At 43.1% G+C, this 25,209-nt stretch overlaps 1 protein-coding gene across 1 annotated transcript in view; it reads right to left on the bottom strand.

Annotated features, from left to right (window-relative positions):
- Positions 1–603: 603 nt before the first annotated feature.
- Positions 604–25,209, bottom strand: part of pawr (PRKC, apoptosis, WT1, regulator) — a 103,127-nt gene continuing 78,521 nt past the window's right edge. Inside the window, exons 5-7 of the mRNA XM_015961135.3 lie at positions 16,731–16,848; positions 13,659–13,754; positions 604–1,614 (exon numbers count right to left, since the gene is read on the bottom strand). Coding sequence (XP_015816621.3) covers positions 1,528–1,614; positions 13,659–13,754; positions 16,731–16,848 — 301 coding nt within the window. The 3' untranslated portion in view covers positions 604–1,527. The remainder of the gene's footprint in view (positions 1,615–13,658; positions 13,755–16,730; positions 16,849–25,209) is intronic.

Genomic DNA, 25,209 nt, shown 5'->3' on the forward strand with positions numbered 1-25,209 from the left:
CTGTGCTGCATCCTAAAAATCTTCTGATGTTTTCCCGTGGAGCCTCAGAACGACGAGACGGGCTGACAAACCGCTTCACTCAGACAAACCAGCGAGGAATACGACGAGCCCGAGAGGACTCTGAACCTTAGAGGAGGTCCGACGGAGCGGCTGAGAGCAGCGCGGATCCTTATCTAGGGCAAACCGACGGCAGATATGGATTTTCTGCGGCCTCGCAAAATGACAAAGCTCACAACTTTCCATAAAAATGCTAATGTGGATTACGGAGAGAGGCTCCGGCACCTTCCATGCTCTCAAAGAGGCCATTATCTGGAAATTTAGTGAACATTAGTCCAATATAGATCTGTTTCCTCCTCCACTCTGCCACTAGGTGAAGTTATTACTGTGTGTCTGTTGCATAATAAACTGGAGGGGGTGGGGGGTCACGTCTCAGCTACATGATTGACATGTTGGATCATCATCCGTGTGTGTGTGTGTGTGTGTGTGTGTGCTGAAAGCCAAGAGGAGGAACGAACCCCCACCATCACCGTCACGTTGCATTACCGACTCGGTGGCACGGTATCATCACATCAAATTAATCTTAATGAACACAAGCGAGTCGACTGAGGAGTGCGATAATCAAACTTTTATTAAATGTCTTAATCTTCTGTACATGCATAATGTAATGGAAAGAGAGAAAGGTCTGAGATGCTCATCTGCAAGGGGCTGATCTTCACCCCAAAATGTGTGAGCGTGCAGCAGACTAAAGATCTGCCGGCGCGGCGCAGGAGGAATGAAACGATCCGAGCCCAAGCAGCTAGGCCCCTCGAGTAAACGGAAGAGATTCATTTCAAATATCAGCTTCCTTTAGTTCATTTGGTTATCATAAAAGACAAGTGGCTGCGCTGGAAGCCGTTCCAACACCGTGGTAACTTGTAAACAAGATGCTAACAATGACGCATAAAGCATTTAATCCATAAAACCCTCTTTACTTTCATAGAACGTATTTACATCTTTCTTTAGACTCAGATGCTCTCGTTGGACTGAAATGTACCAAGAAGTTATCAGAAGTAGATCAATCTGGAAAGAGATCCTTAATAAAGCACCAGGCTTTAGTGATTTCGACAATTACACAAAGAATTGAAACAAAAGGAGAAGTCTGATGAGATGCAAGGCGCTGAGGCCCCTTTGGCTGCTGGTACTGTGGCGGTGATGGAGACGTAATTCGAACATCGTTTAACGGGACTAGATGTGCAGAGAGCCTGGATTTGATCCTCAGGACGTCGTTTCCCGGTGCGTGTTGTTGCAGCACATACATTCATTTCATTTTTCATTTTTAAACCCTCGACAGGAATAAGAATCTAATGCCTATGTACAAGACATTTACATTAAATATGCGTAGGATGACAGACAATCCCCACCACACAGCTCCGGCCTCTCAGGTCAACGTCTCGCCCACACCACACCAAACAGAAACAAGGCCAACGCTCAGGACGTCAGGTGGCAGGTCGGGCTTGTCGCGCCACGTCCGGGTCGTGCGGAGTGGCTCTACCTTGTCAGCTGACCCACGACTTTCAGCAGGGTCTTGTTCTCCTGCTTGAGCTGCTCGTTCTCATCTTCGATGTCGTCCAGGTCCTGCAGAGAGGGCGCAGTGCACAGAGGTTAGTACCTTCTGCCATGCATGAAAATTCATCGGCTCTGAAATAGTCTGAGAGGTAAAAACCGTCGTGACTCACTGACACGTGCTCCCCTCGCAGTCGGGGAGCACTGGTGGCGACAAATTAGACATTAACGGCATCAATTAGCTGCAAATGACAGAGGCTCCTAGTTGCCTCGGCTCGGTCTCGTATACCTGACACTTCTCATCTTCAGTCGCCTCAATCAACGCTCATGATTGGGGGGGGGCTATCGAGACCAAGCTCAAAAACAGCTGGAGGAAATTAAAAAGGAGGTCAGGAGTTTATACCCTGAAGGACTCCTCTGCTGAGAAGAAAATGCAACAAAGTAAAGTCATGTTCTGTGATTCCCGGTGTGTGGGGACTTTACAGGAACACTAAATATGAAAACAAGCAACATCCTCCTCACATTTACTTTTAGTAAAATAAAAATGAAGGCTGTGTCCTCAAAGGTGGATTATGTCACAGAGGAGAGACGAGGCCGTTTAACGTCCGGTCTTACCTGGACCGGGTAGGACGGGTCCTCACAAGGATGCGTTCTCTGAATTTGGACACAGCCTTTATGTTTGGAAATCCCAACAGTTAGCAGCACATGTTCATTCCTTCCTAACCACGTGGTTAAGCATGCGTTTGAGGTAATAAGTTCTAAAACACTAGCTAAATACTTCAGATTATCCTTTTTGCATGAAAGACGTTTGACAGGTGGCTTTAAGATTGTTAAGGGCTGCACGGTGGTGCAGTAGTTAGTGCTGTTGCTTTGCAGCGTGAAGGTCCTGGGTTCAAGTCCCGGCGTGGGGTCTTTCTGCGTGGAGGTTGCATTTTCTCCATTTGCATGCGTGGGTTCTCTCCGGGTGCTCCGGCTTCCTCCCACTGTCCAAAAACATGACTGTCAGGTTGACTGGTCTGTCTAAATTGTCCTTAGGGGTGTGTGTGTGTGTGCGTGTGCATGTGTGTGTGCCTATTGACAGGCGGGTTCAGAAAACGGATGGACTGCAAGATCAGGTTATTACACAGAGAACGGACTAAAGCTTATTTTAACAACAGGGGCACGATCCGATCACAACGGTTTAAGAGGCTTTCTACGTCTTCTCTGAGATCAAATGTGTTTTTGCTACTTCGCTGCGCCTAGATTTTGAAGACAATCACCTGAATTAGCTTCGTTATTCCGAGTACATGTTTAACGTTAAAGCTGCAACAGCGAAACACGGAACACTCACCCCTCCCTGGCTCCCCATTCCACGGGAACAAAAAACCCGCATTGCCAGAGGAAACGAGATGGCGCTAAACACCAGTCTCCATTTTCTAGGTCCAAACGTCTTTTGCTGTCCATGACTTCAAATGGTGTTTTTCTTTTTGGGACTCTGGTAAGTTTGTCCTAAAATTGGAGTGGTAGCAGTGGCTGCTTCTCCTCTGATATTAATGAGTGGAGAGCCTTTCACACCAGTGGTGTTCTGCTGCTGAGTGTGTGATGACTAGCGTTGGATACCGAATTTGCTACTTTTTAAGGTACCGACTGAATTCCAAAGTACCGACTGAGCACCGATTGACGTCATTTGAAACGGTGCCTCGTTTCGGTACCCGTCCTTCATAACGAGAACTTGCCTAGACAGCTGCGCATGCGCAAGAGCGTTATGTCGTCGGTCGCTGCGAGCGAGTTGTAAACAGAGCAGCATGGTAGAAAGAACGCACGCTAAAGCTTGGGTCCACTTCACTAAATGTGATGGGTAACTGGGTGATGATGAAACCAGCGACAACGATCTAAGTGAGACATCCTCATCTTAATCTGCTCCGGTAGGTAAATAAAATGTTTAAGATAACGTTAGCTTGATTTGTTAGCTTCCGTTCCGCTAATGGTGCGTTCGCTTTCTCCTCGGAACTCCGAATTTCCGACTAGAAGAACATGAACGCGCTCTAAAGTTTGGCTTCACTTTACTAAATGCGACGGGTGATTGGGTGAAGATGAAACCAGCGACAACGATCTAAGTGTGAGGCATCATCATTTTAATCTGCTCCAGCAGTTAAATAAACTGTTTAAGATAACGTTAGCTTGATATGTTAGCTTCCATTGCCACCATTGTTATCAGCTAATGGTGCGTTCGCTTTCTCCTCGGAAATTCTAACTTCCCAGTAGGAAAAATCTAATGAAAAAGGACGGCAAAAGGAATGAAGATACACAGTAAATTTAGTTCACAGTAAAGATGTTTGCTTCAGTTTAATTATCAGCTTATAAAACTACAAGGACGATGTTAAAATACAAACAGTTATATGTTATTTATTGTGATATTTATCAAATATGGTTATATATTGAGAAAAATATATATTTAATTATAAAAGAGAATTAAAATATTAAACACTCAAAAGTATCTAAAATTGGTACCGGAAAGTACCGGTACCAATTCCTAGGTACCGGGAATTAGTACCGAATCGATTCAAATGTCATAGGTACCCATCCCTAGTGATGACCCAGGAGGACCCAGGGAAGTGCAGCAGTTTGGCGAGACCGACAGCCGGATGGTCCAAATAGTTACTTTTGGTCCAAAATGTGTTATTGGTGGAGGTTTTTAGACAAACGTGAGAAAACCGCTTTATTTGTTCGTTAATCTTCACAATATATTTATGGCTAAACTATGTTAGAACGTTGGTAAAAGGCATGAAAAAATGGGTTTTGGCTCATTTGTTTTCCAAATTTGTTAAAACAGCTTTAATATGAGAGATTTGTTCAGTTGGTTCATTTTTTACCAGATTATGAAGAAAACAGATTTTTAAGATAAGCAAAAAAGCCTAAAACCACATCAGGAAATTGAATTTTAACTGGATTAGTTAGAAAACACATTAGCAGTTTTTTCCTCTGAAGTTTACTATATTTGTCTCATTAGTCGTTTGATCTTATCAGCACCAATCTCTCTGTGGGCTTCAGTGAACACTGCAACATTCAGGTTCTCAGTTGAACGCTTATCACAAGGGAGATACAAACCCACCAGCTGCGTTTATCTTACTTTTTTCCACTCAAACTAACTTCGCCGGTGTCTGAGGGTTCAGCGTTCCTGGATCAGCTGTTATCTGCTGTCTGACATCAGACCCTGCAGCAGCTCCTTCCTCGTGCGTCTCGCTGCGTCCTCACATAAAGCTGCTGTTACGACCGGCCGTGTGTTCCTCTGACGCTATCACACCGACATCTCCTGCAGTGCTGCTCATTTTGTGTTTGCAGATGGGTTACGTGGCATCCATCATGGCAACAAAAGTCTCTGGGTAATAACCAGGAGACATTCGTTTCTTTGTTGCTGGAAATGTTCAGATTTCTAAGCGGTGCGTGAATGGACAGATCATTTAGATTCTGATTGGCTCTACCGGGGGCAAGAAGGACCTGTTCCTGCTGAAAATTCCAGTCATCTTCTCTGATATCGGTCATGTTTGCCCCAGAGAGAAAGCTGGAGGTTTTATTATCAGCCCCGTGGATCCAGGAAACCCAGACACCGGATTAGAAGTAGAGGAGGGATTGTTGACCATCTAGGTTCATCGGGTTCAAAGAAGTTCAGGTCAGATGAATGAATTTAAGTTTGATCTGATCTCAGCAAGAGGAAATGAGACAACTAAGCATCAAACATGATGATCTGACTGCACTTCTTATGAGGATTCACTTAAAAAACATATTTAGTTAAAAAAAACTACATTAATCCCATTTATTGGCAACAATTTATAAACAAATAACATATAAAAAGTGTTTTCTACTAACTTTGGCTGCTTTACGTAAAATGTTGTGAAATCATTTGTATGAAAAACTGTTCAAATATACATGTTTTAAAGTCAAAGTAGCTTCTTCAGGGGCCTGATGCTGTAGAAAACTTCATTAAAGGGACTTTACGGCCTTTAGAATTTTTATGCTCGTGATTGCCCCCTCAGGCCAAAAGCGTAACGGCAGCTTCAATAGCAGGCTCGTGCACGAGGCGCGCATGCTGTACGTGCACACTCCTTAACAGCTGAGACAGTCCTGTGTGTGTGTGTGTGTGGGGGGGGGGGGGGGGGGGAGGAGGACAGGAGAACACACAGCTAATTAATTAAATAATTTGGTTCTGTACCTTTCTCTTCAGCACAGCCGACAAAGGTTTATGATGGGTCCGTCCTCCTGCATGCTCAGATCATTCCCTTCCCTTGCTTGAAAAATTGTTCCAACATGAAAGTTGAACCTTTTTTATCTGTGAATTCAATGCCGTTCGGCGAGTCTCAAATAAAAATTTGGGCATCTTACTGTAAAAAAATATACCATTAATGTAAAAAAGAAACTAAATAAGCCATGTTGACATCCAGAATCAACCCCAGGTCTTCTGCACGAGAGTCCGACGTCTTACTAGGTGAGCTACACACCAGTAACATTCACAGCATCTGTAAATTTTATATCCTTGATGACAGCTGAAACAACGTCAAACCAAAGAACGGTTCGGAGCGAAAATGGCTATTTTGTTGCTAATTTGCAGGAAATATCTAGAAGAAAGTTCTACAGAAAGTAGCTAAGGGTCCTCAGAAATGTAGCTAGGTTCATCCCTAGGCGTTAGGAACAGCGACAAAGTGGCACTGCCTCTCTCTCTGCTGCTAAAGCTACGGATAGCAAATGCTACGGGCTATGCCTGAGCGTGAATGAGCACGAAGCAGCCTGCTCGACCCGAGCATCTCTCTTTTTCTGTGATTTTACAGAAAAACAGGCAATCACAGTAAAAATGCCAGGGCTCATTCTACAGGACCAGGGCATTGCAGGAGAATGTATGAAGAAGAAATTTATTATTTCTATACATGTTTTGGCTGTCAGACTTCCATAATGCCCCTTTAAAGCAAACCTGCTTTTAGATCACATTTCTGAATTGGATCGATGACGGAGATCTTGGTTCAAAGCTGCATTCTCAGTTTTGTTAAAGATCAACTTTACTCTTATTTTTAATTTCTGCAGTGGTCTCTAGTAGGAATGAATGCCTTGCAAGTCATACTCTGGGGGAAAAGCTCAGATGGTCCTTTCTGAGGACGTAAAATTCAGCCAGAGGAGAAATTAGCTTCACAGGCGGGATTTAGAGTCTTATTTCCTGGTATTTGGACATCTCTCCTCTGATTGGCTAACAGCAACACAACTCTACCACTGACTCTGTTTGCTCTGCAACTTTGATGTTTTATCTCCACAAATAGTTCAAGCCTTGAGGAGTTCTGCTGTGTAGTGGAGTTGCTAATGCTAGCGGTTAGCTTCTACTAGCAGAGATGTTCTCTGCTTTTTCCCGGAAGCTAAACCAACAACAGCCCTCCCCGTCATGAGTCAGGATGGGTGAGTCCATTAATGTTTAGTGACAGTGTGACGTAGACCTCTCAGGATTTTCTAATCCTAGAGTTTCACCGTCAGAAGCTAATGCAGGAGTTAGGTGTAGGAGACTATTTTCATGTTCAGCCTGCATGTTAGACTTTAATTTGAAAAAAATAAACTGGTAAAAACTGGTTTCTCTGTGAACCTGCCCTTTAAGTAGAAACCCTTCCTAGAATCTACGGGAACCAGAAGAACGACCCTAATGACCCTTAGGAAGAAGGACCAAACCAGCGTGCATCAACGAAGCTCTCGCTAGCGTTCTCAAGCTTGCAAATTTTAGTTTGATTGGAGGAAGAAGCAAAACAATTACAATCATTCTCCAACTTACTCAACCAAAACATGTTTATGTATTTAGCAGGATATTTAGTCCAAAGCGACTTACAAGCCTTAATAAAGCCAGCAGGTTGCCCTTGAGGCCAACAACAAACACCAATCAGTCAATCCTAGGTGGCAGCGAGGCAGCATGAGGAATCATAAAGGGACGTGAACAAGGAGTGGACAGTAGAGTGGGGGGCGGGTGCAGGGAGGGTGCTAGTTTAGAAGATGCTCTGTGAAGAGCAGGGTCTTCAGGAGTTTCTAGAAAATCGACAAGGAAGCCCCTGTTCTTGTAGTGCTTGGAAGGTCATTCCACATCTGTGGAGCGACACATAAAAAGAGTCTGGATTGTCCTGAGCGTGGTGTAGGCACTGCTAGCCGACGATCCTTTGATGGCCGCAGCGGCCGAGCCGTGACATCTTTCCCGAGAAATAAAACCTAAATGTATTTATTCTAGATAATTAATGCTTAGTGTCACTTAGAAAACTGTACGCCTGGTTTTTAATTAGATTACCAATAAACTCATATTTTCTTCTCGGGAAGAAGTAGATCAGATAACAGGTAAGAAATGTCATCCTAAGGAAGGGATGAAGAGAGCCAGAATGACCTTTAGCACAAGTAGCAGCAGGGTAATCAACACGGCATCAACAGTTTACAACATCACTTAAGTCTTCAGAATCCAATCATAATAGCCAATTATATAAGACCAAAGTGACACACTCCCGTGTGACCTTTTGAGTCCCGTGCAAAAATTTATTTGTGTGCCGTTGAGGAAAACATTTGCTTGATTGTGGATTAATTTAATAATAAAGATTAAACAGAATCCTGCTGAGCACGGTGGACTCAAAAGCACTTTTTTGGAGGGGAAGTCCAGCTGTGAAATAACATCTTTCCTTCGAAAAGGTGGCTGATTGTAATCGTTGCTTTCCACCAGATGAATTCAGACAATGTTGTGCTGATTAGGAGTTTGGAAGGCTTGTAATTTGGCGATGGTTCTTGTTTGGCCTGTGGCTGAATGTTTTTGGACTTAAGAAGTTGGAGAACTCTAAAGCTGATTGAGAACCTCACAGGTGTTCCTCATAAGGCAAACAAACAAATGCTTCAATATGAAGTAATAGGCTGGTGAAGGTTCTCACTCGTCCAGGTCATCCAAAAGGGTTCAAAGGAAGGCAACTGGACTTGTTGGATTCGCTGGAGACGTTTCGCTTCTCATCCAAGGAGCTTTTGTGGATTCTGACAGGAATGTGGGAGCGCCAGGCTTCTGAACTGTAACCGTCTGTTGTTGGACTATAAGAACTTTGACATTTTTCTGCTCGTGATTGCCCCCTCAGGCCAAACGTGTAACTGCTGCTTCAATAGTAAGCTTGTGCATGAGGCGTGCATGCTGTACGTGCACACTCCTGAATGAAAACAACGGCTGAGTCAGTCCCCTACCGGTGCAGTTTACAGGTTTAGACTTTTCTACACAATTCTGTTAAATTAAGACAAACAATTAAGTCTACACGCTAGACAAGCAGCGTATGACACGCTCTATCATATACGGAAAGCCCCTGGCGTGCTTTGGAAGCATCAACCCCTTGCCCTATTACTATTTTATTAGTTAAAATGATCCATCAGTATGATTAAAATGGCCCAAATTGCTTTGATGTGTAAAATAAATTCTAAAAGTATAAATAAAGGGATATTAATGCAGATTTGGTGTGGTGATCCAAACAGTTCTGTTAAAGGACATAGCTCTGACCTCCTGCATCTCCTAATTCTCACATTTGTACACAACCAGCATTTTCTTGAACAGCGTTTTTTTTCCCCATTCTTCACTTCTCTGTTGCGCTTTCTCTCCATCTAGATCGTGACAATAACTGTGCACACCAGTGCATCGAGCAACTGGGAGCGGGTGTCTCATGATATAACCATCACCATGTCACTGAAGGAAATGAGCCACAGAGCTGCACGTGTTAATGGGATGGTAGTTCGAACTCCCGCTGACTTTACTTGCCAAATGCAAGAAGAGACAAAGAGCCTGACGGCTGCAGAGCCGGAGACTGCAGGTTGACGCCTGTGCTGTCTAGTAGAGGCATGAATCTGCAGCAACAGCAGGGGTAAAGCGGCAGTCTCCAGCTCTGCAGTAGCTTTGTCATTGGCCTGGCCGAGAAAAGTTTATGTCCTTGTGCACATGCGCACATTATCATTCTCTTTCCTTGATCCCGGAAGAACGGTTTGGAGCGCAAATGGTTCCTTTGTTGCTAATCAGCAGTGGATATCTACAAGAAAGTTCTACAGAAAGTAGCAAAGGGTCCTCAGAAATGTCGCTTTTTCAGGAAAAAATAAAATTGATGGAGGTCAAAAAGTCATGAGGAACAGTGACAAAGTCGCTGAGTTGGCAACAATGCCTCTCGCTCTGCCGCTAAACTGAACAGAACAGAAAGAAAAACGCTACAGGTTATGCCTGAGCATGACATCATCACACTGCTTCTGGAAGGCACTGGGGAAGCAGGCTGTTTCGACCCGAACATGCTCGTTTTTTGTGATTTTACAGGAATACGGAGGAAATCACAGTACAAATGCCAGGGATCATTCTACAGGATCAGGGCATTGCAAGAGAATGTATGAGGGTATAATTCTACATTTCTACACATGTACTGGTTGTTGAACTTCCTTAAAGTCCTTTTAATGAGCAGAAACTTCTCCGAATACCCCTCCTCTCTACCCCCTGAAGAGAAACATCTTCAAGAAACCAAAGAAGTCCAGTTGCCTCCATTTGAGCACTTTTGGATTCAATAAAAGGGTTTATGCTAGGAACCCCCATTTTGACGCTCCCTGGATTTTAGCTAGCTGGATCAGTTCAAGGTTGTGTTCTCTATTGCGTTTTTTAAGCTATAATTTCAGGACCTGCCCAGAATAACTGTCAATAGGATAACTAAGGCAGTTAAAGCCCCATTAGTCATCATTACACACTCAGAGTTCTCAAGTAAAAAAAAAAGTTAAGAGTGAGATTTCTGGGGATGAAGGAACACTATATTTTCTAAGATTCGGCTGCTGCGGCCCCTCTACCTCGCTCTCTTTTCCCAACTGTTTATGCTTATATTTTATTTTACATCCACCTTGCTTCAAATAACCACAAATAATAATAATTACCTAATCCAGGGGTCGGCAACCTTTTCCCATCAAAGGGTCATTATTACCCATTTCTCACAGTAAAGAAAACACTGGGAGCCGCAGCAGAGAGCTGCTTTAACCAATCACAACAGGTGACAGCAGCCAACACCGGTCACTTGCGTACGTCAAAGTTATCTTTCAACAAAAGATAATCAATAAACTATTTGTATACAACGGATCCAGAAGTTGTAGCCTGTCTCTTTCTACAATACTTTGATATTTTTCACCTTGTTAGTGGTTTTACTGAGCAGGTGCCACTTTTTGTCACACACGTTTCTTTTAAAAACACGTTTAAAGTGTTCAGAATACAAATCCAGGCTCTGTCTTGTTTGATTGTTGTAATTTAACTTTGTAGGTGGATCCCCAGTGAGTCGTGGTGGATGGCTGCTTATACTGAGCCAGGATCCTCTGGAGGTTTCTTCCTGTTAAAAGGGAGTTTTCCTCTCCACTGTCGCTGCATGCTTGCTTAGTATGAGGATTGCTGTAAAGTCACTGACACTAGTCAGTGACTTGATGCAACCTGCTGGGTTCCTTACATAGGAAACTTTTGGAATGTTTACTATGGGAAGTGCCTTGAGACGACTCGTCGTAATTCTGTGCTGTATAAATAAACTTGAATTGAAGGTCAAGGTCAATTTTATTTATAGAGCGCATTTACAGCAGCAAAGCTACACCAAAGCGCTGTACAAGATAAAACAAAACAAGATACACCAGATCAACAATAAAAACCTAAAATAAGATGAGCACACAACAGTCACACTCTGTAATAAAAACTGTTAAAATCTATTAAGATGCTCAAGTCAGCCTGCATTAAAAGCCAAATCAAAAAATGCGTCTTAAGAAGGGATTTAAAATGCTCTAGATTCTGTGTGGTCCTGATGTTGAGAGGTAGCTTGTTCCACAGTTTGGGCCCAACCACAGAGAAAGCTCTGACGCCGCGAGTCCTGTGGCGGGTTTTTGGCACTGTTAAAAGAGCTTGGGAGCTGGACCTCATGGTTCTGGCAGGGACGTAAGCGGACATCAGCTCAGAGATGTAAACTGGGGCCAGGCCATGAAGGGATTTAAAAACAAAAAGTAAAATTTTGAAATGGATCCTGTAAGAGACAGGAAGCCAATGGAGAGAGGCCAGAACCGGGGTTATGTGATCCCGCTTGCTGGTTCCAGTCAGCAAGCGGGCCGCTGCATTTTGGACCAGCTGAAGTCGGTGTAGGGAGGACTGGCCCAGGCCAGACTACAGGGAGTTGCAGTAGTCCAATCGGCAGGACACGAACAGATGGATGAAGGTAAGAAAAGGATCTGATCAATGTGTTTTTCCCTCATTTACAGTGACGGGGATAACAGCGCAGTGCGCCTGGCTCTGGTGTTAATCCAGTTACATTTGATCTATTTGCAACAATTTTCACAAGAAAAAAAAACAGTTAAATGGCAGGGTTCGTGTTGACTGGACAGTTCCCGTATTTGACAGTTTATTTTGACGGAGAAAGAATAAAAAGAATTACCCCGACGCATGCAGACGAACTGACACTTTACTCGTTTCGCACATCGCAGATGTTGCTAAATCACTCAAGAAAAGATTCCCATCAGAACATCTGAGCTGGACACTGCTCAGCGCAGCTCACTGTCAGCGCGCACGTACGGTGCACAGCGAGCTGAAGATGTGGAGAGGGGCTTGGAGCGCGTCACAGAACCAGAGCCATGCAGGAAGATTCCTCCCACTGAAACAAGTGCTTCCCAAACCCCGTCTCTCAGAGACTTGGCGCTTAGAAAATGTTCCCTGATTATAAAACTTTGGCTGAATAGCGCTGGCTCCTGTCTCCAATGTGGCGATGCATCCAGGAGCCGTCTGAGGAGAAGTCCAGAATCTCATATCATCTTCAGCTCAGAAGGCGCCTATAGAGACATCTGATTACGCACAAGCAGGTGGCCTGTCAACCCGGTCTCACAGTAAGACCGGGTTGGACCTGTTCAGGTTTACGCAGACGATCTTTAAATTTAGAATCGGCATACAGATATAAAATTCATGCAGTAAAATAAAATGCATTTAAAGGTACTATAAGGAAGTTTGACAGCCAAAACATGTATAGAAATAATAAATGTCTTCTTCATACATTATCCTGCAATGCCCTGGTCCTGTAGAATGAGCCCTGGCATTTTTACTGTGATTGCCTGTTTTTCTGTAAAATCACAGAAGAGAGATGCTCGGGTCGAGCAGGCTGCTTCATGCGCGTTCACGCTCAGGCATCGCCCGTAGCATTTGCTATCCGTAGCTTTAGCAGCAGAGAGAGAGGCAGTGCCACTTTGTCACTGTTCCTAACGCCTAGTGACGAACCTAGCTACATTTCTGAGGACCCTTAGCTACTTTCTGTAGAACTTTCTTCTAGATATTTCCTGCAAATTAGCAACAAAATAGCCATTTTCGCTCTGAACCATTCTTTGGTTTGATGTTGTTTCAGCTGTCATCAAGGATATAAAAGTTAGATACTTTGAATGTTACTGGTGTGTAGCTCACCTTGTAAGATGTCTGACTCCCATGCAGAAGACCTGGGTTTGATTCTGGGTGTGAACATAGTTCATTTAGAGTTTCTTTTTTACATTAATGATATATTTTTTTACAGTAAGATGCCCAAATTTTTATTTGAGACTCGCTGAACGGCATTGAATTCACAGATAAAAAAGATGTGGGTTCAGCTTTCATTTTGGAACAATTTTTCAAGCAAGGGAAGGGAATGATCTGAGCATGCAGGAGGACGGACCCATCATAAACCTTTGTCGGCTGTGCTGAAGAGAAAGGTACAGAACCAAATTATTTAATTAATTAGCTGCGCGTTCTCCTGTCCTCTGTCTTCAGAGGTATGAATGTAGGCGAACACGTACAATGTAAAACCTTTGTCTTTATTTAATGGTCGCTTCTTAGATGTGGCCCAGATCATCTCGTTTACGTTGATCGTAATCCTCGGCGGGTCCTGCAGCAATAGCGTACAAATGCCATGGAGAACACTCACGTTACTGTGACCCAAAAATTATTCGGCTTGCTAAAAATTCAGGAAGTGCCACTAGGGAGGTCGGTGGTCCTGGCTGAGTGAACAAACTCAGAGCTTTTATACGAAACTTGAATAAAATCCCAGATGATCCAAATCCTCCACAAGACTCGCACACAAACACAAAAGATGGTTTAGCGGTGGGGTCTCACTCACTCTGTTCAGCAAGTCAATTTCCTCCTTTAGCTTCCCGATCAGATCATCTTTGTCCTTCAGCATCCTGGCATTCTCCTGGCGCTCCCACGCCAGCTCCTGGAAGCACAGAGTGAACCAGAGTTTTAAGGTGTTCAAATGGGATTAGGTCTTTACAATTTACAGTTCTTTCTTTCAGAACCCTGATCCTCAGCAAGGGACCAAATTAATGATGAATAAAATGTACCAATAGTTCAAATGATGCTTTACCAAGACCCAGACTGAGACAAACACCCGGTGGAACGTTTTACTGGCAAAAACATAAAGGATTAGATGACTGCGTTCACTCTTTTTAGAAATGTCAGGTTTTATAAAGGATGAAATTTTCCATTTCCCAGTTCCACGGTCTCTTTCAGATCCACAACATTAAACCCACACAGAAGGGCTGCGAACAAAACAGTAATCGTTCCTTTTGTAGAGCAAATTGCACCTAAAAGTCAGAGATTTACTGTCCGCCTCCTCCCACAGCTTGAATTAAATGAATATTGTTACTGACTGAGAGACAGAAAGACTAGAAATATTAGACTAACACGCACACATTTTCAAACTGCTACTCTTTTATTATGGAAATGAAGATCAGAACAGGATTTAGAGTTTTTCCCCCTTTAGCTGTGGCAGAAAGATATGAAATGGTTTCCATAGTAACCGTTTGGGGGAGGTAGACCTAAAGGTAAAATGATGAAGAGGACATAAATATGCTTTCCTATGAAAAACTCAAATAGAATTCAGAATACAAGATCCTCCTAAACCAAAACAACATTGGGTTTAATCTCCATCATGACTTGATTTTGTAGGATTATAAGTTCTACTTGTTTGGCTCATTGGACCTTCATATGATAAACATCGGCATACTTGTTTTGTTTGTTTTTTATTAAGTCTAAAGATCTAAAGTTCAACTTGGAGTTTAATGTTTAGCTAAAAGAAATCTGACAAAAACAGACCTGTGACAGGAGAGACGGCGAAATAAGAAACCAAACTGAAAGACGACCGTTTCTAAAGCTTTTCCAGTCATTTGAGCCTGAGAAACACCTCACGCTGAAGCCAGGGAGGTCACAGTAGTACTTACTCTAAAACCCTTTTCTCCAAAGCCACATATGTGACTTTTTGTTTTTGCAGTGGGAGCACTGAGGGGTTGAGTGTCTGATAGGGGCGGCGCAGAAGGAAAAGACCTATCTGTGCTGTGAAAGGTCATCTCTTTGACAAAATGAAGAATTTGTGGCACAGCTGAACAGTTTTCAGACAAAGTCAGAACTTCTCCAGCTGCACAAAGAACACAAACAGAAAATCTCATTGGGACTCACAGTGAGGGGAGCTAATCTTCAAGGAAATAATAACAGGTTCTAGCCTTATGAGATGGAAATGGGCAGAAAAACTTGGTGAAACTTGTTTCTCATTTACAGATTTTTCATATCTTGTAACTAAAGAACGTTTCGTACCATTTTCAGATTAAGGCAGAATTGTGATCTAAACAACCTGAGATATATCACGGACGAGGAATTGCACTGAATTTTTCTTGTAGGTGCAATATATAAAATGAAGTAAGAATGACATCCAGTGGTCGCATGTGGGTACTGCAGGCCATTTTACTAAGCAAAAAAATAAATACAACTCTCACTCACGATCCGTGAGTTTTAGAACCAGACACAAGCATTTAATTGAACCCAAACGGGTTTTAGACAGGAAATATTTTTCATATCAAACAAATATCAGCCCGCCTGTCGGCTAACACCCGCCGGAACGAGCCGGTGTTGTGTCAGAACTCCTGCTCTCCGACAGATGCGCCTCTGACCGTTATGTGTGGATTACTGGTTCACAGATGTGCAGTTGTGCGTGACACAATTAATACTCAATACACATGAAAGTAAACCAGTCACTACAAACAACAAAAGAGAGGAAGACACTCACTTTATTTATAATGGCCGTCTGTGATGCTGAAAGGAAAAGACGCATCACCTGTGTTATTGGATGATCTGATTAATTAAATAAAACAACTGGTTATTAATCTTTAAAATAAATATCAATGACCTTATGGTGAAACCTAATGTTAGGTAAAAGTCAACGATTTGGGGGCTTTTAAGAGGAGATCCTTTCTGGAAAGCAGATCTCTGGAAAACACCCCCTGCACATTTATGAGTCGTGGCCACGCAGTAATAATTAGAGGGAACGCATTAAGGATCTCATGGGAACGCATTAAGTATCTCGTGGGAACGCATAAATATCTCGTGGGAACGCATTAAGGATCTCGTGACCACATGTTAGGGATTTCGCGGCCTCACATTAATAACTCGTGGAAACGCGTTAAGTATCTCATGGCCATGAGTTTATTTTTTTTCCTCAATGTCACCAGACGGGCTCCGTAAAGATAAGTCATACACAGTAAGTTGGCAAGTAGATAAATACTTTGTCGTATTTGGTGTTAGCACTCTTGTGTTTTACGGAAGGGCGCACTTGCTACACATATTACAGTAATATTTCTCTGGCATTGGAGAAAGGGATGGTTGCCGTATTTTCTACTAATTAAAATTCAGTTTAAGGTAATTAAATACATTTTTATTTTTATAGTTTGTACATCTCACAAACCATTTAATTCAAAACAATGAGTCGATGAGGAAAGAAAACTAGAAAGACTAAACAAAGAGCCCGATAAAATCCGAACAAAGATCATTTTTGATGTTTTATTGCGATTGTGAACTTAATTGAAGGGCAAATCGAGGATAACGATCTCCAGTGGAAACAGAGATACAACTGCCTGAAGTTCAGTAAATAGAGACCATTTGAGGGGGAAATACTTGAAGCCTCTCAAAAACAGCAAGCCCTGACCTTCTCACAGCAGGGAAACAATAAAACCTGCCAACAGTGTTTACTGCTGCTCACCTGAAGCTTGAACTCACACCAGATGTCTACATTTACTCACCTTTTCCTCCACAACAAATAGTAAAACCCTGGTTTTTAAATGTAAATATCTTCTATCAATCTGTTAAATAAACATTCAGGTCTTGTGCTTTGGGGAGGACCAACGTAGCCGGGTGTCTTTACCTTCTCCAGCTCCTCCAGCCTTTTCTCCAGACCTCCAGGTCCTCCATCTCTGCCGTGACGGTGGCGTCGCTGTAGGTTGTTCCCACCCGCCTCCTCCTCTGACCCCTGTGCTGCAGAGCTGCGACAAAACAAACGCAACGTGTTTAACTTCACAAGTTTGACAAAGAATCTTCTCTTTTTCTCTAACAGACGTGTCGAGTTAGTTTATTCAAAGAGGGTTTTGAAGGTACGACTCAGAGCCACATTATTAAGCTTCAATAGAATGACACATCCATCATCAAAAGAACAGGTGGGAATATCTTCTTTGCCCTTTCAATCAGGCATGAATTATTAACACCCCCTCTTCCTTTTATAGCTGACGAGAATTTACAACTTTGGTACAAAAAGGATTCTGATTAAGAAAAAAATGAAATATTACAGCTTTAAACGGGCCGTGGTGTGTGCATCACTATCCTGAAGTTGAGGAAAGAAAGACAGACTGAAAGGTTTTTGAATGCAGCTCGAGCAGAACATTAACCTCATCTCCTCTCTACCTGCTGCCTGGAGACTGAAGTAGCTTGAGAAGAATATTCAACTGAGGTTTGTTTCCTTGCTGACCTTTCTAGATTAATTCTTGAGGCGGGAACTTCAAATCAACCTGCTCTGCACCCAACAGCCACAACTAGCAGGTAAAGGCAGGACTTGGGCAGTTTATGAAGCATCCCCGACACAGAATCACACAGTCAGGCGTCTGCAGGATTGTTGGCATGTTGAACAACAAATAACTTTTTTATCTCCACTAATTCTAAACTTATGAAACTTGAAGCAGCAGGTTTTGCTGCTCTTATGCCTTTTTTATTTATTTGTAACGGAATGAAATGACTGTTTTCCACCTAAAAGTCATTTTCCCCCTCTCCTCTGACACAGAACTAGTCTGCATGAGATATGGCCTCAAGGTCTCATGCATTTGCTCTAAACTGCTTCCTTTCCAGCCCAAGAGAAGAATGAAGAAAAGGACTCTCTCCTTTTAATAAATCAAATAACTCAATTTTTAATAAAGCTAATCAAACAAAGTGTTAGTCAACAATAAGATGTGACCACTCTGTGAAATCTAAATAATTATTATATTCTATAGGATTATAATAAAGTAAGTAATATGACTTTACAGGTTTCCACTAGGACTGATCTCACGTAGCGTTAAGACATGACACATTGCTTTTACTGATCCAATCAGAATCTGCCAGATCTGACGGAGGCGTGGGTTTGGTGGTGTTTGGTAAATCTGTCATCTTTTCATTCGACCATAAACCAAAACATCCGAAGTATAAAACCATGCCCACGTCATCTTTAACGCCAGTTCAAAGCGTTCGAGAGAAGTTGTCGGAGTGGCCAATCTGTAACTTTCCTCTTCAGCCAAAAGAACCAACGACGAGCTGGATAAAATCTGTTGCTGTTCCAACTGCTGCAATGGTTCCTTTCAGAATAAAAGCTGAACTCACTGACCTTCTGGGTCCATCTGACGCTGTCAAACAACTGTCGCTTTTTACCTGGAGACAATCCAAAGACTAGTCTGTCGTACTGCTGACGCCGTTTCATCGGCTCCAGTACCGAAAGAGGGGTTTGAGGACCTGGCATTCTGGATCTGTACGGAGGTCTCATTCTAAGGCTATGTGTGGAGCGACAACATGGCGTCAAATGTGTTTATGAATCTCCTAATCAAAGCTTAGCTCAAGACATCACCTTCATTCCCACCAGAACTAACCGTTTCTTCAGATTTGCTGGTTCTGAACAACATTCCACATTCCACAGTACACCATTCTCCGTCTCATTTCACCTTAGTTACACCATACATTTAGTGTTAAAGTTAGTCTAGTTGTAATTTGTTTAGTAATACATTTTTTAACATTTAAGACTTGACTCTCTTTCTTTTGTCTCTGAGTTAATACGAAGTTGTTACATAATCCCTGCAATAAAAAGTTCCAATCTTCTGGTTAAAAAGTACCCACAGATTTATAAGGTGGATTTCATATTTACTATAGAATCTCATGTCTTATGGCTCATGAAATAACATGTAAATTATCTCGTTACACTACCTCACAGAAGTGATCTGTTGCTAAAAATTTAAATAAAAAGGTAATTAAATAAAAAATAAGGAACTATCTGGAACTTCTTCGTCTTCGTCTTCGTCTTCCTCCGCTTATCCGGGTCCGGGTCGCGGGGGCAGCATCCCAATTAGGGAGCTCCAGGCCATCCTCTCCCCGGCCTTGTCCACCAGCTCCTCCGGCAGGACCCCAAGGCGTTCCCGGACCAGATTGGAGATGTAACCTCTCCAACGTGTCCTGGGTCGACCCGGGGGCCTTCTGCCGGCAGGACATGCCCGAAACACCTCCCCGGGAGGCGTCCAGGAGGCATCCTGACCAGATGCCCAAACCACCTCAACTGGCTCCTTTCGATCCGGAGGAGCAGCGGTTCTACTCCGAGTCCCTCCCGAATGTCCGAGCTCCTCACCCTATCTCTAAGGCTGAGCCCGGCCACCCTACGGAGGAAACTCATTTCGGCCGCTTGTATCCGCGATCTCGTTCTTTCGGTCATTACCCAAAGCTCATGACCATAGGTGAGGATTGGGACGTAGATCGACCGGTAAATCGAGAGCCTGGCTTTCTGGCTCAGCTCCCTCTTCCCCATGACAGATCGGCTCAGCGTCCGCATCACTGCAGACGCCGAACCAATCCGCCTGTCGATCTCCCGATCCCTCCTACCCTCACTCGTGAACAAGACCCCGAGATACTTAAACTCCTCCACTTGAGGAAGGACCTCTCCCCCGACCCGGAGGTGGCAAGCCACCCTTTTCCGGTCGAGAACCATGGTCTCAGATTTGGAGGTGCTGATCCTCATCCCAGCCGCTTCACATTCGGCCGCGAACCTACCCAGCAAGAGCTGAAGGTCAGAGCTGGATGAAGCTAGGAGGACCACATCATCCGCAAAAAGCAGAGACGAGATTCTCCTGCCACCAAACTCGACACACTCCACACCACGGCTGCGTCTAGAAATTCTGTCCATAAAAGTGATGAACAGAACCGGTGACAAAGGGCAGCCCTGGCGGAGTCCAACCCTCACTGGGAACAGGTCCGACTTACTACCGGCTATGCGGACCAAACTCACGCTCCTCTGGTAAAGGGACTGAATGGCCCTTAACAGAAAGCCACCCACCCCATACTCCTGGAGCGTCCCCCACAGGTCATAAGCCTTCTCCAAATCCACAAAGCACATGTGGATTGGTTGGGCAAACTCCCATGCCCCCTCCATCACCCTTGCAAGGGTATAGAGCTGGTCCACAGTTCCACGGCCAGGACGAAAACCACATTGCTCCTCCTCTATCTGAGATTCAACTATCGATCGGGTGGCAGACCAAGGCGGGAGCCTTGGCGGTCCAATCCCCGGACAAGAAAACTAGTTTATCTGGAACTGTTTCTTCCTTTTCTTTATTTCTTTTTTTAATGTATCGAAAGTATCGGATCGGGACTCGGTATTGGCAGATTCTCAAAATCAAACGACTCGGACTTGAGGACAAAAAAAAAATCCTGATCGGGACATCCCTACCTCTAACCCATTATCTCCCCTCCCCTGTCCAAACGGAGGTGATGAGCGCTGCTCTTGCGGCTGCATGCACTGAAGTGAGGAGAGGCCCAACCCTACCTCCTTACCTAGTGGACACTTATGCACACAGACTTCAGACGATACACAACATATCTGTCTGAGGCGTTTTTTTGCATAGCAAAGCTACCCTCTCTGTGGAGGGTAACTCTGAAGTGCCCTTTTTTTCCCTCCCCCTGACTCTATCCTCATATAAACCCTCTTGATCTACAACGGTAGCGCAACTGGGGTTGCGAATGACCACTGTCACCAATTCTTGTCATGTATCTATGTATGTATGTCTGATCTCAACATTGTGTGTACTGAAACTCTAATTTCCCTCTGGGATTAATAAAGTAATTTTGAATTGAATTGAACTGAATGATTTGAGAATTTTAGCATCCAGAGCTGTCCTGTGCTTTATAGATGATTAGCATATTCAGTGAAACGACTTTAATAATTTTTGCAGATATTATATATTTGGAGAACACTGCATTGCTACACTTACTGCTAGGTTTACTGATGGGAGAGGTGAATGTTCAGCTTCATCCGTGACGAGTGGCGTGTCCGATGGTTCGCGGAACGTTCCAGAAGCGGCAGCTACAGGAGCGGGTTGTCGGCTCAGGAGAGCGGTCAGCGTCTCTTGTCTCTCCGAGGGCATTTAGGCTCCTTGTGTGGGAAAATGGTCGGTAAAGCATTTCGTTTCCGCCTTCTCTTATACCTAGCCGCTCTGGTGAGCTCTTTAAGTCAGGAGAAAAATGTTGGGAACACAACTGCGGATCTTAGGGAAGTTGTGTCCGTCCACAGGCATCTTCCCACTGCTTTCTCCTCTTCTTGCCAGTGGGAAAGCTGTGTAAACTCACATAACTCCCCTTGTTGCCCTCTGGCTGGAAATCCCATACAAAAGCAGCACAATGCTACTTAATTATTAATACGGTGAGCACGTAAACAAACACTAGCATCAATAGCTATTCGTCCAAGTGCAACCAATATACGTCATCGCCCCCAAAGCGCATTGCGTGCGGAAAACATGGCATCCTACGTATGTCAAAAAATGTACTAAATATTATAGATTCATAAATAAACAGCAATATTTTGTGTTTCTAACAACACTGTTTGGTACAACAGAAAACGTGTGGCTTATTAGGGCACACACGTCCTCATAGCCAGATTTCCTTTTAAAGGGTTCCCCAGTGACTTTAAAGACAACCACATTATTTTCTAACAGGATTTGACTGTAGCTCAACATCATTATAATTCACACAATCAAACATAAACATGACAGTAAATTTAAGGACAAGGTAAAGAGTGTTTTTCCACTGAGGTAGGGACTTATATTGCCTTGCTGCTAAATGGTGTATGATATTTTATATTTATATTTGTATAAATATGGAAAATTTTAACTTGTGCGGCTACTTTTTAAGTTTTAATACAGGGTAAACGGAAGTAGTTAATTTTACAAATTAAGGTGTATTCTGAAATATTTTGTCTTTTTTTTGTTTAATTTTAGAATCACAACATTGTTTTGTATTTGTTTTTGTTTTCCTGTTTGTATTCACACATGTGTAGCAGCTACCAACCTGCTGAGGGACTAAAAATGGAAATTAGCCTTGGCTATAATCTTGCATGTTTACTTATGTGTGTGTATATATATATATATATATGTGTGTGTGTGTGTGTGTGTGTGTGTGTGTGTCCACTAAAATGTACTGTCCCTTTACAAAAACTTAATCTAAACTCATCTAATAAAAGACAATTCTATACATTTCTTAACTCACAGCGCCATGACAGCATGATACATATACGGTCTTACTGTTTATTTCAAAATCTTTAACCCAAAAGAGAAATTATTCTTTACCTTTCTGAGGCCCTACACATGCAGAGGCGGTGCATTTCTGTACTTTGACATTTACAGAGCCAGCAGCTTATTTTTATGCCTTCTTACATAAAAATCCAAACCTTGCAGTGGTTGTTGCTTTTGATCAAAAGAAGGTTCTTGAAATGCTCTCCTCGGCACACAGACAAAGTGCATTTCATTTCTTTTTTTCCCTTTTTGAGGCTCTTCGAGGCTACACTCCTTTAATCCACACAACCAAACCCAGAAGAAGACATGCAAAGTGCACATGTAACACATACATTACAAAAAGCAAAGCATCCACTCAACTGGGAATGTGTACTGGTGAAATTCTGACGAAACAGGGGAGACGATACGATAGATCACCATATATTGCGATACATTCAGCCAGATAATATCAGCGATTCTTTTAGACTGAAACGATCGTAGGGAAATTCAATTAACAGTCTAAACTGATACGTACCATGTTTAACATGAGGTATCTGAACCATAATAGAGGGATTTACATTTCAGTGGTGGAAACAAAACCCACTGCACACTGCTGCCAACTAGTGGTCAAAGTTCGAATTGCACCAAAGAAAATACACAAATGTTTGCTTGTAAAGTCTTCCAAAAATTCCATACACAGCTTTTGAATATAAATATAATATTGCTGGAAAACAATACATTGTGATATATTGTCATATTAATATTTTCTTATGTCTCTACAACCAACAGGATGCCTCTAAACAGACGCAATGTGACATTCCTTCTGTGTCCACATTAGTGCCTCTGTTACTGGTGTCCCTGTTCACACCCAGAAACACACAACAAACACACACAAGGGTGCTTGAAGATGCCCAGCAGGTGCTGAAACCAGAGCCTAAACATCCACAACCTGGAGACTAAATATCACACCGTGGCCCATTAGCACCCTGCAGAGTGAGGTCTGAGGTAGTGAGAGCCTGAGCCAATCACTCCTGGGAGCCCCAGCAGGAGGGAGGGAGGGAGGGAGAAAGCACAAACAGGAGGGGAAGCAGCAGCAGCAGCAGAAGTCACACGTATTACAGTATCTCCACAAAGTCAAGTGTTGATGCAGAATCATCCCAAACATCACAAAATATCAGAAATGCTGGATTTACTGCCTACTCACACCAGATACATACCGAAGCATCTTCTCATTCAGAGACACTCCTCTGAGCTACATCCCTGAGAGGTGTCTGGTTCTAAATCCTTGCTATGGACCCCTGAGCAGTCCACAATGAGCCACATGTGTGTTTCATTTATTTACCTTTTTTACAAAATAGAAAAATGCTGCCCAACTGTAAAATTTCTATTTTCACTGTTGTGGATCTAAACAACCCCCTGGAAAGCAGATAGATGGGCTACAAAGAACAGGACTGCCTTTTTCTGAACATCACAAACAGATGAATTATTTAACAAAACCTAAAAAACAAATGCTAATGATCCTTTTGGACTCTAGAGGCTGGTAATTTACAGAACATTGGTATAGTGAGCAGAAACAAGACCTATGTCACACTAAAAAGTGATGACAAGGCTTTCAATAGAAAGGTATCAGATCACAATTCTTAAAGGAGCAATATGTAAGAATTCTACAGTGAAATAATTCACAACAAAGCCTAAAGTCTCAATCATGTTGGAAGGAAGGTTATATTGAAACAGACTTCATTCTCAGCTGATGTTGTCAGATTTGTCTTTTCATAATGGTCAAAGAGGGACGTGGTTACTGTTTATAATCTGCCAGCTCGCTGGATTGCCGTGTCTCCGGCGAGCTAACGCTGCAGCACCGGCCTATGTAATTCAACACCGGCAGGCAAAAATCTCCAGAGTCGAATTAAAGAGCCAACGCCAGTAAACAGCAGCAACTCAGAAGTTACTTATTGTCCCCCTAAGAAGCCAGGGCTAGGGATGGGTACCGGTCCCTAGGAATCGATACCGGTACTTAACGGTATCAATTTTCGATACTTTTGAGTGTTTAATATTTTAATTCTCTTTTATAATTGAATATATATTTTTCTCAAGATATAACCAAATTTGATAAATATCACGATAAATAACATACAACTGTTTGTATTTTAACTTCGTCCTTGTAGTTTTATAGACTTAGACTTAGACTTAGTTCCTCCGGCGCCTACTGGCGCATTGGGCGCAAAGTAATCGCCAGCGAGCTCTGTCGGCCGCGACGGCCTCGGCTTCTTCCCATGACAGGTTCACGGCACGTAGGTCTTCGATAAAAGTTATGCGCCATGTGATTTTTGGCCGTCCTTGTGTAACGTGAGGAAATATGAGTTTTCTGTCACAATGGTGGTGTTGGACGCAGCTGGGTCATAGCTGGGTCGCTGAGAACTTTCACCCACAGATTAAGACCTGAACGCCAGCGAGTCTGGGAGGAAACCATAACATCTGCCACCTGCAGTCTACCAGAAGATGTGTTTACATGAGTTGTACCCAGACCAAGTCAAAACATAAAGTTTAAACTTCTTTTTCTTGATTTTAATGTTAAAGTAACCATTATCATTTTGCTCATTATAAATGTGATTAATCAAATGAATGACTATTTAGCTTTGGGGTAATTATAATGGTTTAATGAATCCATTCTTAAATAATGTTGAGAATGTTTGTTACTGACCTTCACACACACTCAAGCACAAACATTCACACACATCCACACACACCTGCTCACAGTAAACTCCAGACACATTTGATGACGCACGTTTGCTTTGAGAAGAGAAAGGTTTTTGGTAAGTTTTCAGTCTTTTGAGGCAGTTCGTGTTGGACAACGAGAGAGAACAGACCTGAAAACCAAAGGGGGGGCAGAGCCTGTTGGCTCGTTCTTCCCCCCTTTCACGCTGTTTCTGCCAAGCCAGGCAGAATAGCTGAATCGCGACTTCTAACGAAGACTCATTACCGAGTCTTTTGATTTCTGAGTGAATTAACTTAAGAAAGCGCATCGATAAAACGCTCTACCATCCACGTGTACCGAGGGCAACTCTGGACCGGTTCCGTTCGACA

The sequence above is a fragment of the Nothobranchius furzeri genome, chromosome 1, assembly GCF_043380555.1.
Source record: "Nothobranchius furzeri strain GRZ-AD chromosome 1, NfurGRZ-RIMD1, whole genome shotgun sequence".
In the NCBI taxonomy this organism is placed as follows: domain Eukaryota; kingdom Metazoa; phylum Chordata; class Actinopteri; order Cyprinodontiformes; family Nothobranchiidae; genus Nothobranchius; species Nothobranchius furzeri.